General features: G+C 41.2%; 1 protein-coding gene across 1 annotated transcript in view; it reads left to right on the top strand.

The window, feature by feature from the left end:
* Positions 1-12,474, top strand: part of LANCL2 (LanC like glutathione S-transferase 2) — a 182,102-nt gene that overhangs the window by 87,140 nt on the left and 82,488 nt on the right. Inside the window, exon 5 of the mRNA XM_053714551.1 lies at positions 6,589-6,735. Within this exon, the coding sequence (XP_053570526.1) occupies positions 6,589-6,735 (147 nt within the window). The remainder of the gene's footprint in view (positions 1-6,588; positions 6,736-12,474) is intronic.

Here is a 12,474-nt window from a genome sequence, read left to right as displayed (position 1 = left end):
ATCTCCTATACAGGACTGCATTCCTTCCATAAGATAAGTTGTTTCCCTTACAATCTATGCTTATGTGTGCTGCTCATTAACTCTCACAAAGTCTGTGCTTGCTATAATATGTAATACAACAAATCTTACTAGTTCTTTTTGCTAACAGCACACACACTAATCATCAACTTGTTATAACCTGTTGCTTAAATGGACTGCAATTAACAAACTTTGTCTCTAACTGTTATTGATGAACTACTAATCTAAAACAGAGATTGTTTGTTTATTTTTCCATTAATCTCAAGGCAGCCCCTGTGTTCAGATAATGTTTTCATCTACCCACAACATTAGTATCAGCTGCTAGCCAGCTAACCCTTAATTAACCAACTATTGCTAGCAGTCTTGTCTGTTCTCTCAGACTCTGACTGCTACTGATAGTTAAATCAAATAGCAGTTTCCTATGCTGTGGCCTCTTGTCAATGATTCCACTCTAACAACAACTGCTAACAAACTCTGATATGACAGAATGCAACAGCTAAACCCACTTCTCCATCCCGCCCCCGCACCTGTAGAAATACACATGCTGTGGATCCGCTCCAATTTTCAAAAATCATTCAAAATCTCCTCCCTCACACCTCCACTATAACCTGCCCTGATCTCGCTACAGCCCACTATAACAAAACTCTCTCCTCTGCATTAGTCACACTTGCTCCTCCCCAGCTGCGCAAAACACCACGCCGTCAGTTACAGCCCTGGCATGCTCAGCAAACATGCTATTTGCAAAAATGCTCCCGTACTGCTGAGCGTGTCTGGAGGAAAACTCACTCTGAACCTGATTTCATACACTATAAGTTTATTCTTCGTTCATACACTTCCGCCCTTCACTTAGCCAAACAAGCTTACTTCTCTTCTCTCATATCTACTCTTTCCTCAAACCCTAAACGACTCTTCTCCACCTTTAACTCTCTCCTCTACCCACCTGCTCCACCACCCCCACCTGTCTTTAGTGCTCAAGACCTGGCTGACTACTTTTTAAACAAAACACATACTATCCAAAGCAACATCCCAACACCAACCTGCAATACTCCAACAACAGGCCCAATTACTCCCTCTGCCACCCTCTGTAACTTCCATCCAACCACTGAGAATGAAGTTTCTTCCTTACTATCTTCCTCACGTCTCACTACCTGCCCACTCGACCCTATCCCTTCCCATCTAATTCCCTCCCTATCTTCCACCCTCACTCCTGCTCTTACCCACATCTTCAACCTATCTCTCTCTACCGGCTCATTCCCATCTTCTTTCAAACACGCAAAAGTCACTCCCATACTCAAAAAACCCTCCCTCAACCCTAATTCTCCTGAAAGCTACCGCCCCATATCACTGCTTCCACTAACATCAAAACTCCTTGAAAAATGAGTTTACAATCGCCTAACCCACTTCCTGTCCGCCAACTCCTTGCTTGACCCACTGCAATCCGGATTCCGCCCAAAACACTCAACTGAGACTGCCCTTACCAAGGTCACAAACGATCTTCTCTCTGCTAAAAATATTGGCCACTACTCTATACTCATCTTACTTGACCTCTCAGCTGCCTTCGACACAGTTGACCACCCCCTCCTCCTACAGACCCTGAGCTCTTTTGGCCTCTGTGACACTGCTCTTTCCTGGATTCACTCCTATCTTTCTCACAGGTCTTTTTCTGTGTCACTTGCCGGCGACTCCTCCTCTCCTATGCCTCTGTCTGTTGGAGTACCTCAAGGATCTGTTCTGGGTCCTCTACTCTTCTCCATCTATACTTCTTCGCTAGGTAAACTTATCAACAGTTATGGTTTCAAATATCACCTCTATGCTGATGACACCCAGATCTACCTTTCCACCCCTGCTCTCTCTCCCTCTGTCCTCTCTCATGTCAGCAACTGCTTATCTGATATTTCTTCCTGAATGGCCTCTCACCACCTAAAGATTAACATGTCCAAGACTGAGCTCCTTCTTATCCCCCCCTCAAGCTCTACGCCGACTTCTGACTTCTCTATCCCTGTTGACGGCATCACCATTTCCCCATCGCCCCAAGTCCGCTGCCTCGGAGTCACACTTGACTCAAACTTATCCTTCATCCCCCATATCCAATTCCTTTCTACATCCTGCCGCAATCATCTACGCAATATTTCTAAAATTCGCCCTTTTCTGAGCGCTGACACCACAAAGCAAATAATCCACTCCCTTGTTATCTCCCGACTTGACTACTGCAACAACCTACTCGCTGGCCTTCCTCTTTCCCGCCTCTCCCCCCTTCAATCCATCCTAAATGCCTCTGCCAGGCTGATCCACCTTTCCCGTCGAACTGTATCTGCTGCACCTCTCTGTGAGTCCCTTCATTGGCTCCCCATTCACAGCAGAATTAAATTAAAAATTCTCACCCTTACATACAAAACTCTCACCAACGCCACTCCCCTCTACCTATCCTCTCTAATACACAAGTATACTCCAGCCCGTCCACTAAGATCCAACAATGACCTGCTCCTTGCATCCGCAACTATCACCTCCTCTCATGCTAGACTGCAGGACTTCTGTCGTGCAGCACCTACCCTCTGGAACACTCTCCCTCGTGCTGTCAGGCTTTGCCCTAATCTTTCTTCCTTTAAATGCTCCATGAAGACTTTTCTGTTCTGGGAAGCCTACCACCCAACACAATAATAAATTAATTTCACTTACCTAATATTTCCCTCATCTAACTCTGTATTAACATCCTTCTCAATCTTGCAGTCCTCACCTCCTGTTTCCCAACCTCCTACCCTTCTAGATTGTAAGTTCCCACGGGAATAGGGGCCTCAATCCCTCCTGTATGTGTTTGTAAATTTTGTCCTGTATCTTACAAGTCTTGTATTGTTTTATTTAAATGAATTGTATCCATGGACAGCGCTGCGGAATATGTTGGCGCTTAATAAATAAAGTATAATAATAATATATCGGATCAGAGGTCATATATAGAATTTCATTTATCCTCTATTTCTTTCAGTATTATACTGGAGGACTGAGACAGTCTTATTTGTGTGGTATATGTTCATGCATGAGAAAGGGGCGGGGGTGATATTGTTCTAAAACCGAATATGGTATATTTTCCTTTTATTGCTGAGATCAGGTATCTATGTTCCCCATGACGATACATAGTAGGTTTTGGGCCCTACAAATAGCATGAAATCCTTCTTTAATTTTAGGATTATACAACCAGTTAACCCAAAGTAGGTAATCTGCACAACCTTTGACAAGTTAATCTTTTCACATCAGGAATAATTTACACAGTTCATGGAGCATGAGTACTTATCTTAGCTTCTTATAGATGTCTTTAAATAGCCAGCTTTCTCGCCTGTTCCCTGTGAGGCCCTCACAGCAGCATTGCTGCCCTGATGTTTCTTTTTTTTTCCTTTTGGCTTGACAATGGATTTCCACAGCCCCAGGCCGGAACCAGCCCAGTACCTGTTGATATAGGGGGCTTGTGTGCACACGTGTAGCACGCTAATCCCAATTGAATGCCTGGTGCTTCCTTACCCTCCTCGCCTCGGAGAGGGCCAGTGCCGCCGGTGAAAATTCACAATATGTGAGCCGTTCTCTGTGTGCTCACCCCGTTACAGCCTATACATCCAGGTTTCGGTCGCAGGTGTTGTGACTCTGTGAGAACTTGAGCCCGCCTAGGGAAACAATTCCTGCAACTTGGTAGTGTAGCTGATTTCGCTGCAGGTGTATCTTGGTCCGCCTGCTCACGTGACTGCATCCGCCGGAAGCCTCTATTTCACCTATATCTCGCTTCAGTCCTTTCATCCTAAGATATTTGTGGATTTTTAGTGCTTCATGAGCCCGCAGACAAAAAATATCTGTCAAGATGATCTTTGCATGAAGTCCCCCCTTTTCTACCTGTGTTTGTATTCTTTGGTTGTAATGTGCCCTAGACAATTTTTATGTTAAATGTTTCCCTGCTTAGCCCAACCATTGGCTCAATCACTGTGATTTACTTATCTATGCAAAGGCAAATATGGGATGTTTGAGCACTGTCTATATCGTGTTAAAGGGACACTCAAGTCAAAATAAACTAATGATTCAGATAGAGCAGCAGTTTTAAGACACTTTCCAATTTACTTCCATTATCACATTGTGCACAGATTCACAGGGTAGAAGCATGCTAGTCTGTGATTAGCTGAAGTCTGTCACATGATACAGGGTGCCGGAAAATTAAAAAAAAAATGTCAGAAAAAAAATCTACTGCTTATGTGAAATTCAGAGTAGGGGCCCCATTACATATGCGGCGTCGCCCGCAAAAGCCGGCAACGCAGGTTTTTACGCGGTTTTGGTATCCAATATACAGCGCCGCATATAAATGCGGCACGTATATTTCACCCGTCGCCCAAAATTTTTACTCCCATAATCTGACATGGGACCGCGTCGCAAATCGGTATCCAATATTCAGTGCAAGGACTTACGTGGCAAAAATGGAGAAATGTTACTCCATTTTCACCTTGCCACACAAAGACAGCCACAGCAAGCCTTGCGCTGAGTATGGGAGCACCGTAACTCCCGAAACTGCCTGCAAAAATAAACTAACACCGAACGCATGCACAATATCTCTCTACCTGTCAACCTCAATCCCCCACCGCAATAACTAATAAAGTGTATTAACCCCTATATCCGCCATCAAACCCACACCCCAAGTAATAATTAACTGTTAACCCCTATATCCATCATCAAACCCACACCGCAACTAAAAATAAAGTATTAACCCTTAAATCCATCCAACCCCAACATCGCAACCTACCTAATAAAACTATTAACCACTAATCTGCCATTAACCCACAACACAATAAAGCTATTAAATCTGTTAACCCCTAAACCGCCAAAGCCCACAAAGCAAACTACCTATTAAAACTATTAACCCCTAAACTGCTATCCCACACAATGCAAATAAATAATTAAATTACTAAGCCCCCTAACCTAACACCCCCTAAATGAACCCAAATTACCTAAATTACTACATACTAAAGTTACTAACTATTAAAATAAAAAAACCTAACATTACTTTAAAATTTAAAAAAACTAAGTATAAATTAAAGGGACAGTCTAGTCAAAATTAAAATTCTGCTGTAGACTGTACCTTTAAGATACAATTACAAAAAATAAAAAAATCTAATATTACAGAAAATAAAAAACATTTTTTTTTATTTGGGGGGGTTTACTGTTAGGGGGGACTTTGTGTATTTTGAATGTAAAAGAGCTGTTTAACTTAGGGCAATGCCCTGCAAAAAGCCCTTTTAAGGGCTACTGGTAGTTTAGCATTAGATTAGGGGGTGTTTTTATTTTGGGGGAGCTTTTTATTTTCTGTAATATTAGATTTTTTTTATTTTCTGTAATTTTAGATTAATTTTAACTTAGTTTTTTTTTATGTTTAAAGTAATGTTAGGTTTTTTTATTTTAATAGTAACTTAAGTATTTTTAAATGTAGATAATTTGGGTTAATTTAGGGGGTGTTAGGTTAGGGGGCTTACTAATTTAATTATTTATTTGCGTTGTGGGCTTTTGCGGTTTATGGGTTAATAGATTTATTAGCATTGCGTTGTGTGGGTATGGCGGGTTAGGGGTTAATAGATTTAATAGGTTTATTGCGTTGTGGGTTAATGGCAGATTAGGGGTTAAAAGTTTTATTAGGTAGCTTGCGATGTTGGGGTTGGCGGATTTAGGGGTTAATACTTTAGTTATTACTTGCGGTGGAGGTTTGATGGCGGATTTAGGGGTTAATAATTTAATTATTACTTGCGGTGTGGGTTTGATGGCGGTTATAGGGGTTAATAGTTTAATTAGGCATATTGCGTTGTGGGGGGTTGTCGGTTTAGGGGTTAACACTTTTATTAGTTCCAATGTCGGTTTGATGGCGGATATAGGGGTTTTATACGCGTTGGGTTTATTTTTGGGGGGATGGTTAGTTTACGGGAGATTTTATGGTTTTTTTATTCTTAGGCGCCGGCAGAAATGTGTATTTACGCTCATTTCTGGACATCGCTAGTTTATCCGACTTACGACACTTTATGAACTGCCGGCGGGGTTTATTGTATACCCCTATGTGCGAGGTAAAATTACGGACTGCGCGGGTTGCAGCTACTAACAAAACTTTCAGTATAGGTTGGGAAACCACAGGCTAAATCAGCTATTTTAAAGGCCAAAATAAAGCTATTTGTAAACAATTTAATACACTCCGCCAGGTAAAATGGATCATTTGGGAACAATTTAAATGTGAGAAAAGTTTTGGGTAAACTGTCCCTTTAATAATTATTGGCCAGTATCAGCATATACTATGTGTGATGTGTTTTTTTTTGTTTTGTTTTTTGCTTATTATTATTTTATTATTAGCTTTGTTATTATTTTTATTGTTATATTTGTATAATTATTTGTAGTATCAACGTATTTTATATGTGAAGATTTTTTTTTTTGCTAATTATTATTTTATTATTGGTATTGTTATTATTTTTATTTTTATTTGAAGCATTAACATTTTACTTCTATTAGTTACTTGTTCTTTTTCCTAGATAGTGTTTGAATAATATTGTCTTTACTTTGTGACCCCAGATCGTAGATGCCATTATAGAATCTGGGAAAAACCTTTCAAAAGAAGAGCACAAGTCTGAACGCTGCCCTCTACTCTATCAGTGGCACAAGAAGCAGTATGTGGGAGCAGCTCATGGATTGGCTGGAATATACTATATGCTCATGCAGGTAATGTATACTTACTCGGACTACACACACCAATAATGCACTGATGAATCTTCCACATTACATAATCCAGAAGTCACTCTTCCCCCTAACATTTTGTGTATTTAAATTTGTATATTACCCAGGAATGCATTGTTTAGGTTGGTGAATAAGGTGTTGAAGCTAACTGTGCTTTGGACACATGAACCATGTGCATATGTATACATTATGTGGCTTAATTAGTTGCTTATCAAAGTGTAGAGCATTTGGATTTTTATCTAGATTAATGTCAGGGCACACTGGGTCAGGTTATGCAGTGATCTTTATGCCTGTAATTCCCAGTTTGCAACCTATGCAATATCTCAATAGAACTTGATGTTCACCAGCATTTCTCATAACTCCTCTTTCTCTTGTTAAGTGTATCCAGTCCACGGATCATCCATTACTTATGGAATATATTCTCCTTCCCAACAGGAAGCTGCAAGAGTCCACCCACAGCAAAGCTGCTATATAGCTCCTCCCCTAACTGCCATATTCAGTCATTCTCTTGCAAGCCTCAACATAGATAGGAGGTTGTGAGAGTCTGTGGTGCTTTCTACTTAGTTTATTCTTCAATCAAAAGTTTGTTATTTTTAAATGGCACCGGAGTGTGCTGTTTATCTCAGGCAGTATTTGGAAGAAGAATCTGCCTGCGTTTTTCTATGATCTTAGCAGACGTAACTAAGATCCATTTGCTGTTCTCACACATTCTGAGGAGTGAGGTACTTCAGAGGGGGAATGGCGTGCAGGTTTTCCTGCAGATAAGGTATGTGCAGTAAAATATTTTTCTAGGAATGGAATTGACTAAGAAAATACTGCTGATACCGAAGTAATGTAAGTAAAGCCTTAAATGCAGCGATAGCGACTGGTATCAGGCTTATTAATAGAGATACATACTCTTGTAAAAATGTGTTTTAAAACGTTTGCTGGCATGTTTAATCGTTTTTTAACATATGTTTGGTGATAAAACTTATTGGGGCCTAAGTTTTTTCCACATGGCTGGCTTAAATTTTGCATAGAAACAATTTCCACTGTTATAGTATAAAAGTTACAGTTGGTGCAGTTAAAATTACAAACAGTGACATTCAGCTTCCCTCAGCAGTCCCCTGCATGCTATAGGACATCTCTGAAGGGCTCAAAAGGGCTTCAAAAGTAGGAGCTGTTATGACTGTTTAAAACATATTTTTTTTTTTTTTTTTTTTTGACTCAGGGAAGATGATTTAACCTGATTCTGATATTTCTACATTTAAAATTTATGCTTGAGAACCTCCACTTGTTGCTCAGGGAGGCTTTGGCTGCTCTGAATGAATGTGTACAATCGCAGGGCCAGAGAAATTGTGTAGACTTGATAAATAATATGCAGTGCCGGTGTGTACTGATGTTTTTCCAATACCTAAAGAGGTTTACTAAAAAATTTTTTTAATAAGGAATGGGATAGACCAGGTGTGCCGTTCTCTTCCCCTCCTATTTTTTAGAAGAATGTTTTCTAATAGTTACCACCACACGGGACTTCTGGCAGACAGTTCCTAAGGTGGAGAGAAGAGTTTCTACTCTAGCTAAGCGTACCACTACCTCTGACGAGGACAGTTGTGCTTTTTAGATCCAATGGATAAAAAATGTTTATTCAACAGGGTTTTATCCTGCAGCCCCTTGCATACATTGCTTCTGTCACTGCTGCTGCGGCGTTCTGGGTTGAGTCTCTTGATGAGGCTTTACAGTTAAGCGACTCCATTGGATGAATATATTTGACAAGCTTATGCTAGCCAATTCCTTTGTTTTCTGATGCCTTGTTCATTTGACTAGACTAACGGCTAAGAATTCTGTTTTTTACTATACTGGCGCGCAGAGCGCTATGGCTTATATCATGGTCAGCTGTCGTGACTTTAATAAATAAGCTACTTAACTTCCCTTCAAGGGGCAGACCCTATTCGGGCCTGGTTTGAAGGAGATTATTGCTTATATCACTGGAGGAAAAGGTCATGCCCTTCCTCAGGATAGGTCTAAATCAAGGGCAAAAAAAAAAAAGTCTAATTTTCGTACCTTTTAAAAACTTCAGGGCAGGTGTGGCATCCTCTTCCTCTAAGGCAAAACAAGAGGGAATTTTTGCTCAGTCCAAGGCGGTCTGGAGACAATCGGACCTGGAACAAAGATAAGCAGGCCAAGGAGCCTGCTGCTGCCTCTAAGGCAGCATGAAGGAACGGACCCCTATCCGGTAACGGATCCTATAGGGGGCAGACTTTCATTCTTTGCCCAGGCGTGGGCAAGAGATGCCCAGGATCCCTAGGCATTGGAATTTATATCCCAGAGATATCTTCTGGATTTCAAAGATTCCCCTCCAAAAAAAGGGGAGATTTCGCCTTTCACAATTATCTGCAAACCAGATAAAGAAGGAGGCATTCTTACATTGTGTACGAGATCCATCCAGTTCCAAGAGAGGAACAGGGACAGAGTTTTTACTCAAATCTGTTTGTGGTTCCCAAGGAGAGGGAACCTTCAGACCTATTTTGGATCTAAAGATCTTAAACAAATTCCTCAGAATTCCGTCATTTAAGATGGAAACTATTCGTACCATCTTAACTATGATCCAGGAGAGTCAATAGAGGACTACAATGGATTTGAAGGATGCTTATCCTCACATTGTGATGCATAAAGATCACCATCGTTTTTCAGGTTTGCCTTTCTAGACAGGCATTACCAGTTTGTAGCTCTTTCCTTTGGGATATCTACAGCCCCAAGAATCTTTATGGAGGTTCTGGGGTCGCTTTGGCGGTCCTTAGACCGCGGGGCATAGAAGTGGCCCCTTATTTAGACGACATCCTGATACAGGCGTCAAACATCCAAATTGCCCAGTCTCGTACGGACGTAGTACTGGCATTTCTGAGATCACATGGGTGGAAAGTGAACAAGGAAAGAGTTCTCTATCCCCAATCTCAAGGGTTTCCCTCCTAGGGACTCTGATAGATTCTGTAGAAATGAAAATTTACCTGACGGAGTCCAGGTTGTCAAAGTTTCTAAATTTCTGCCGTGTTTTTTTCATCCCATCCGCGCCCTTCGGTGGCTCAGTACATGAATGAAATCGGCTTAATGGTAGCGGCAAGGGACATAGTACCGTTTGCACGTCTACATTTCAGACCGCTGCAACTATGCATGCTCAGTCAGAGGAACGGGGATTACACAGATTTGTCCCCCTGTTAAACCTGGACCAAGAGACCAGAGATTCTCTTCTCTGGTGACTATGTCGGGTCCATCTGTCCAAGGGTATGACCTTCCGCAGGTCAGATGGGACAATTGTTACAATAGATGCCAGCCTTTTAGGTTGGGATGCAGTCTGGAACTCCCTGAAGGCTCAGGGATAGTGGACTTAGGAGGAGACCCTCCTTCTAATAAATATTCTGGAACTGGGAGTGATATTCCATGCTCTTCAGACTTGGCCTCAGTTAGCAACTCTGAGGTACATCATACTCAGTCGGACAATATACACGACTGTGGCTTACATCAGCCATCAAGGGGGAACAGAAGTTCCCTAGCGATGTTAGAAGTCTTACAATAATTTACTGGACAGAGACTCACTCTTGTCTATCAGCTATCCATATCCCAGGTGTTGAGAACTGGGAGGTGGATTTTCTAAGTCGTCAGACTTTTCTTCCGGGGGAGTGGGATTTCCTCCGGAGGTCAAGACCAAGCAGGAGAGGGCTTTGGTGTTTTTGACAGCGCCTGCGTAGCCACGCAGGACCTGGTATGCAGATCTGGTGGACATGTCATCCTTTCCATCACGGTCTCTGCTTCAGAGACAGGTCCCTCTACCTCAGGGTCCTTTCAACCATCTAAATAGAATCAATCTGAGATGGACTGCCTGGAGACTGAACGCTTGATGTTATCAAAGCATGGCTTCTCCGAGTCAGTCATTGATACCTTAATACAGACATGAAAGCCTGTCTCTAGGAAAATTGAACATAGATATGGTGTAAATATCTGATTGTTATGAATCCAAGGGTTACTCATGGAGTAAAGTCTGGATTCCCAGGATATTATCTTTTCTGTTTTTGATGTTTTTGAGAAAAGGGTTGTCAGCTAATTCCTTAAAAGGGGACAGATTTTTACTCTGTCTATTTTTTTGCACAAGCGTCTGGCAGGTATTCTAGACGTTCAGGCATTTGGTCAGGCTTTGGTTAGATCCAAGCCTGTGTTTAAAACTGTTGCTCCGCCATGGAGCTTAAACCTGATTCTTAAGGTTCTTCAAGAAGTTCCGTTTGAACCTTTTTTGTTCCATAGATATCAATCTTTATCTTGGAAAGTTCCTTTTGGGTAGCTAATTCCTCGACTCGTAGAGTCTCCAAGTTATCTGTGTTACAATGTGATTCTCCTTATCTGGTCCTTCGTACGGATAAGGTAGTCCTGCGTACCAACCTGGGTTTTTTCCTAAGGTGGTATCTAACAAGTACATCACTCAAGAGATAGTTGTTCCATGCTTGTATCCTAATCCTTCCTCAAAGAAGGAACGTCTATTACACAATATTGGACGTGGTTTGTGCTTTAAAGTTTTACTTACAAGCTACTACAGTTTTCATCAAACGTTCACCTTGTTTGTTGTCTATTCTGGACAGAGGAGAGGTCAAAAGACTTCAGCAGCCTCTCTGTCTTTTTGGTTAAAAAGCATAAGTCATTTAGCTTATGAGACTGCTGGACAGCAGCCTCCTGAGGGATTACAGCTCATTCTACTAGAGCTGTGGTTTTCACTTGGGCCTTTTTTAAATGTGGCTTCTGTTGAACAGATTTACAAGACGGAGTCTTGGTCTGCGCTTCATACTTTTCAAATTTAACAAATTTGATACCTTGCTTCTTCGGAGGCTATTTTTGGGAGAAAGGGTTTTTTACAGGCAGTGGTGACTTCCGTTTAAGTACCTGCCTTGTCCCTCCCATCATCCGTGTACTTTAGCTTTGGTATTGGTATTCCATAAGTAATGGATGATCCGTGGACTGGATACACTTAACAAGAGAAAACATAATTTATGCTTACCTGATAAATTTATTTCTCTTGTAGTGTATCCAGTCCACGGCCCGCCCTGTCACTTTAAGGCAGGTATTTTTTTCATTTGAACTACAGTCACCACTGCATCCTATGGTTTTTCCTTTCTCTGCATGTTTTCGGTCGAATGACTGAATATGGCAGTTAGGGGAGGAGCTATATAGCAGCTTTGCTGTGGGTGGACTCTTGCAGCTTCCTGTTGGGAAGGAGAATATATTCCATAAGTAATGGATGATCCGTGGACTGGATACACTACAAGAGAAATAAATTTATCAGGTAAGCATAAATTATGTTTTTTTTTCTGTTTTCATTACATTAGAGTTTAGTGATTCTGATGTACAAAACATTATACTTCAATCTATTTTGGATAAAAAGCTTTTGAATGTTTATCTATCTATCTATCTATCTATCTATATATATATATGCACAGTCACATCTGTCAAATAACTGCATTAATTAACAAATGGAGGCACATATGGCATGATAATAATAAACAAAAATAATGTAGACATTATGTTTAAGTAGGGCTGCTGTCTAAATACCTTGCTGTCAGTACAGGCACCCACTAAAGATGTGCACCAAAAACATGCTGCAAGTTCACAAATCTGTTGCTCTAGCTGCTCAACACAAGAGAACAAAGTACCCATTAAATGCAAGCAATTGTGCACTTATGGTTGAGGAACAGTATTTATGGGAAC

Source organism: Bombina bombina, chromosome 5 (assembly GCF_027579735.1).
Source record: "Bombina bombina isolate aBomBom1 chromosome 5, aBomBom1.pri, whole genome shotgun sequence".
Lineage (NCBI taxonomy): Eukaryota > Metazoa > Chordata > Amphibia > Anura > Bombinatoridae > Bombina > Bombina bombina.
Note: the sequence above shows the minus strand (reverse complement) of the source record. Positions and strands in the feature narration are given on the sequence as shown.